The sequence below is a fragment of the Bison bison genome, unplaced genomic scaffold, assembly GCF_000754665.1.
Source record: "Bison bison bison isolate TAMUID 2011002044 unplaced genomic scaffold, Bison_UMD1.0 scf7180017864180, whole genome shotgun sequence".
Taxonomy (NCBI): domain Eukaryota; kingdom Metazoa; phylum Chordata; class Mammalia; order Artiodactyla; family Bovidae; genus Bison; species Bison bison.
The window spans coordinates 13,658,408-13,661,797 of NW_011494752.1; the positions used below are offsets into that span (position 1 = coordinate 13,658,408).

General features: G+C 56.3%; 1 protein-coding gene across 1 annotated transcript in view; it reads left to right on the forward strand.

The window, feature by feature from the left end:
• MYH3 (myosin, heavy chain 3, skeletal muscle, embryonic) overlaps nt 1-3,390 on the forward strand; it is a 21,353-nt gene that overhangs the window by 958 nt on the left and 17,005 nt on the right. Inside the window, exons 3-6 of the mRNA XM_010843006.1 lie at nt 3-56; nt 686-897; nt 2,542-2,685; nt 3,239-3,388. Of these exons, the coding sequence (XP_010841308.1) occupies nt 694-897; nt 2,542-2,685; nt 3,239-3,388 (498 nt within the window). The 5' untranslated portion in view covers nt 3-56; nt 686-693. The remainder of the gene's footprint in view (nt 1-2; nt 57-685; nt 898-2,541; nt 2,686-3,238; nt 3,389-3,390) is intronic.

Consider the following 3,390-nt stretch of genomic DNA (forward strand, 5'->3'; position numbering starts at 1 on the left):
AGGTCTGATTTCCCGGCTGCTGTTGTCCTCTGTCGTCCAGTGGGAGTGACTCTCAGGTGAGGAAGCAGGTTGGGTCCCTTGGCTCAGAAGTCTCCAGGGTCCAGTTCCTCCCGCTTCCAGTGGCCTGGGGGGCAAGAGCCTGTGGAGCTTAGACCAGGACAGGGTGGATTGGAGAGGACCTTAGACCAGGACAGGGCAGGCTGGGGAGAGGGTCTCGGCAGATGCTGAAGTCAGATGCCACCTCTGTTCTCAGAACAGAACCGAAGGAAGCAAAAGCCAGTTTCCTTGTGTGAAGAGGTGGCCACCTTGAATCGAAACAGTCCCCAAATTCCTTAGCTGTTTGCCATTTAGCACACTGTCTTTGAAGAATGGTGTTTATTTCTGATGGTGTTTATTTTTAAATTTCCCCTTGGCAACACCTGGGCTTTTCAGAAAAGGAAACTCAGTCCCAAGAGCTGCCCCCTCCTTCGGGTTCCTTCACCCCTCTGAGCCCCGCCGGATGGGGGAGCTTGGGTGGCATCCACTCCATGCTCTTTGCACAGAGTCAGCACAAAACGCGTGCATTTGATTTTTACCAGGGGATGGATGGGAAAAATCAGATGCTCCTGGCCCACCTTGGTGGGCTCCCACGGGGGCAGGGCTGGAGTCGGGGGTAGGGGGCTGACCTGGTGGGTTCATCCTCCAGCCAACACCATGAGTAGTGACACCGAGATGGAAGTGTTCGGCATCGCCGCTCCCTTCCTCCGGAAGTCAGAAAAGGAGAGGATAGAGGCCCAGAACCAGCCCTTTGATGCCAAAACCTACTGCTTCGTGGTTGACTCTAAGGAAGAGTATGCCAAGGGGAGAATCAAGAGCACCCAGGACGGGAAGGTCACGGTGGAAACCGAAGACAACAGGGTAAGCCCCGTCCACTCCCTCTGCGAGCCACTGGCCCTCTGTCTGCCCCCCTGGCTGCACAGTCTGTGTGTCTGCCCCACACCTGGCCCTCTCCACATGTGATACCTCCCAGGTGACCTCAGAGAAAGCAGAGTGAACACTGGCCTCAGGTTGCACGGTGGGAGAACCGCCTGCCTGCGGCTGGCCAAAGCAAGTCATGTTCCAGCGCTTTTGTTGAGGTTCATGTCACTTTAGGTCAGCGGGAACCAGCCGTGTGTGTCCCAGGGGTGTGGAGTTGAGAGTCCAACAAGAGGATGACCTCCTTCAGAGCACTGTCCTTTGGGAGTCTAGGTTTCCCCCTGATTCTTCTGGTGATATAGTATGTAAGGAAGTAAGGAAAGCGGGTCAGGGACCCTAGTGGACCACAAGCTTGACTGAAGTAGCAGTGTCCCCATATCACGAAGGCAATGGGCAGTGTAGCCCATTCCTTTCTGCCCAGGCTAGCATGGGGGTGCTGGGAGGATTTCTGGACATCCCAACTCTCTGGAATTTAGACCAGAAGAATCCAGAAATGTTCTAAGAAAGGTTCAAATAAAATGGGGGTGGGGATCCAAATGAGAGGAGTAAAGGAAATAGTATCATTGGGTTGGATGTGAAAGAAAACAGCATGGAAACCACCCATTGAAACCATCTTCCAAGCCCTGAAGCTCGAGGGCAGCTCTCGGTACATTTCAGATGACGGAGTGGGGAATGGCTTCCGAAGCTGCAGGGAGCACAGACTGTCCTGGTGGAGGACAGTCCAAGAGGTCCAGACCTCCTCACTGGAGAGCTGTGGCCTGGATGGTTTTAGTGAACCCCGGCTAGAAGGCAGGTTTCCTACCACTTGGCCCAGATGCGGGGCCGGGAAAACCATCATCTGCAATGGAGGTCTCAGACAGGAAGGGGGTGAGTGGAGGGTATGAGAGTGGAAGGTGAGCTCCATGCCACGATGCCAGGTCTTCCAACACCCCGGGCACTGGGCCGGGGGTCTGCTCCTTTTGAGGGGAGCACGAAGATGCCTGTCACCACCGCTCTGCATGGTGGTTCCTTCCAGCCTGGAGTTCTCTTGTCCCAAAAAGGGAGTGGGGTAGGGGGTTCCCTTTCACAGCTCAGGCAGGTGGGGGTGAATGGGTGAGATGCAGGGTGGGGGCTGGGAGCTGCTTTCAGGGAGCTCAGGATGACTCGAGCTGCCAGCCTGGAAGTCCATGCCACCAGCTTCCTCCTCTCTCACCCTGCCTCGGGGACACCATCCACCTGCTGTGCCCTCTAAGTAGACGGCCAAGACCCATGAGCCGCTGGAGCCAGGTTTTGGCCCAGCCAGCATGACCCAGATGAGGAGTTCCCGCTGGCTCCTGGGCCTGCGTCCTCCTCCCCAAATCCCCCCGAGACCCTCCTCTCCTTTCTGTCATCCTTCCCTCACTTCAGACTACTGGAGACGGAAAAAACAAAAGCCCGAGTATCAGAACCGAACCCCATTCCATCTCCTTCACCATGAGCCGCCCCATCCCCGACTCCCTCCCTGTCAGATGGGCCTTTCCTCCAGCACCCCCTCCTTCTGATCTGGGCGTGGGAGACACACCTGTTCACAGAGAAGCCCAGATGTGCACCCTACCCCTTCCCTTGTAGACGCTGGTGGTGAAGCCAGAGGACGTGTACGCAATGAACCCCCCCAAGTTCGACCGGATCGAGGACATGGCCATGCTGACGCACCTGAACGAGCCGGCCGTCCTGTACAACCTCAAGGACCGCTACACCTCCTGGATGATCTACGTCAGTGCCCATGTCTGCGGGCTCCCGGGACCTTGGGTGGGGTGGGGGTGGTGTGGAGATGCTCACGGGGAGATGGGCTTTAGAAGGATTAGTGTTTGACGAGGCTGTTGGATGGCATCACTGACTCAATGGACGTGAGTTTGAGTAAACTCTGGGAGTTAGTGATGGACAGGGAGGCCTGGCGAGCTGCAGTCCATGGGGTTGCAAAGAGTCGGACACGACTGAGTGACTGAACTGAACTGAGGCCATTGAACAAAAGAGGGAAAATGAAGAAAGGGGGATGAGAGTGATGGAGGATGAGAAAGTGAGAGATGAGTGGGGCCAGGAGGGGACCAGAGGAGGGGTGGGGCTGAGGCCGGGTCCTGGTGCTGCCACTCAGCAGCTGTGGATGGCCGCTGCACCCCTCAGGTCTCAGCTGCCTCATCCACAGAGAGAAATCGTATCTTGCCTCCTTTACGAGTTTCTCATAAAGAAAAGTGAAATAACAAAGGGGGAGGGTTTTATAGGCACACACCCACGTGTACATAAATATATATATTTTACGCCCCCACAGACCTACTCGGGCCTCTTCTGCGTCACCGTCAACCCCTACAAGTGGCTGCCGGTGTACAACCCCGAGGTGGTGGAGGGCTACCGGGGCAAGAAGCGCCAGGAGGCCCCACCCCACATCTTCTCCATCTCTGACAACGCCTATCAGTTCATGCT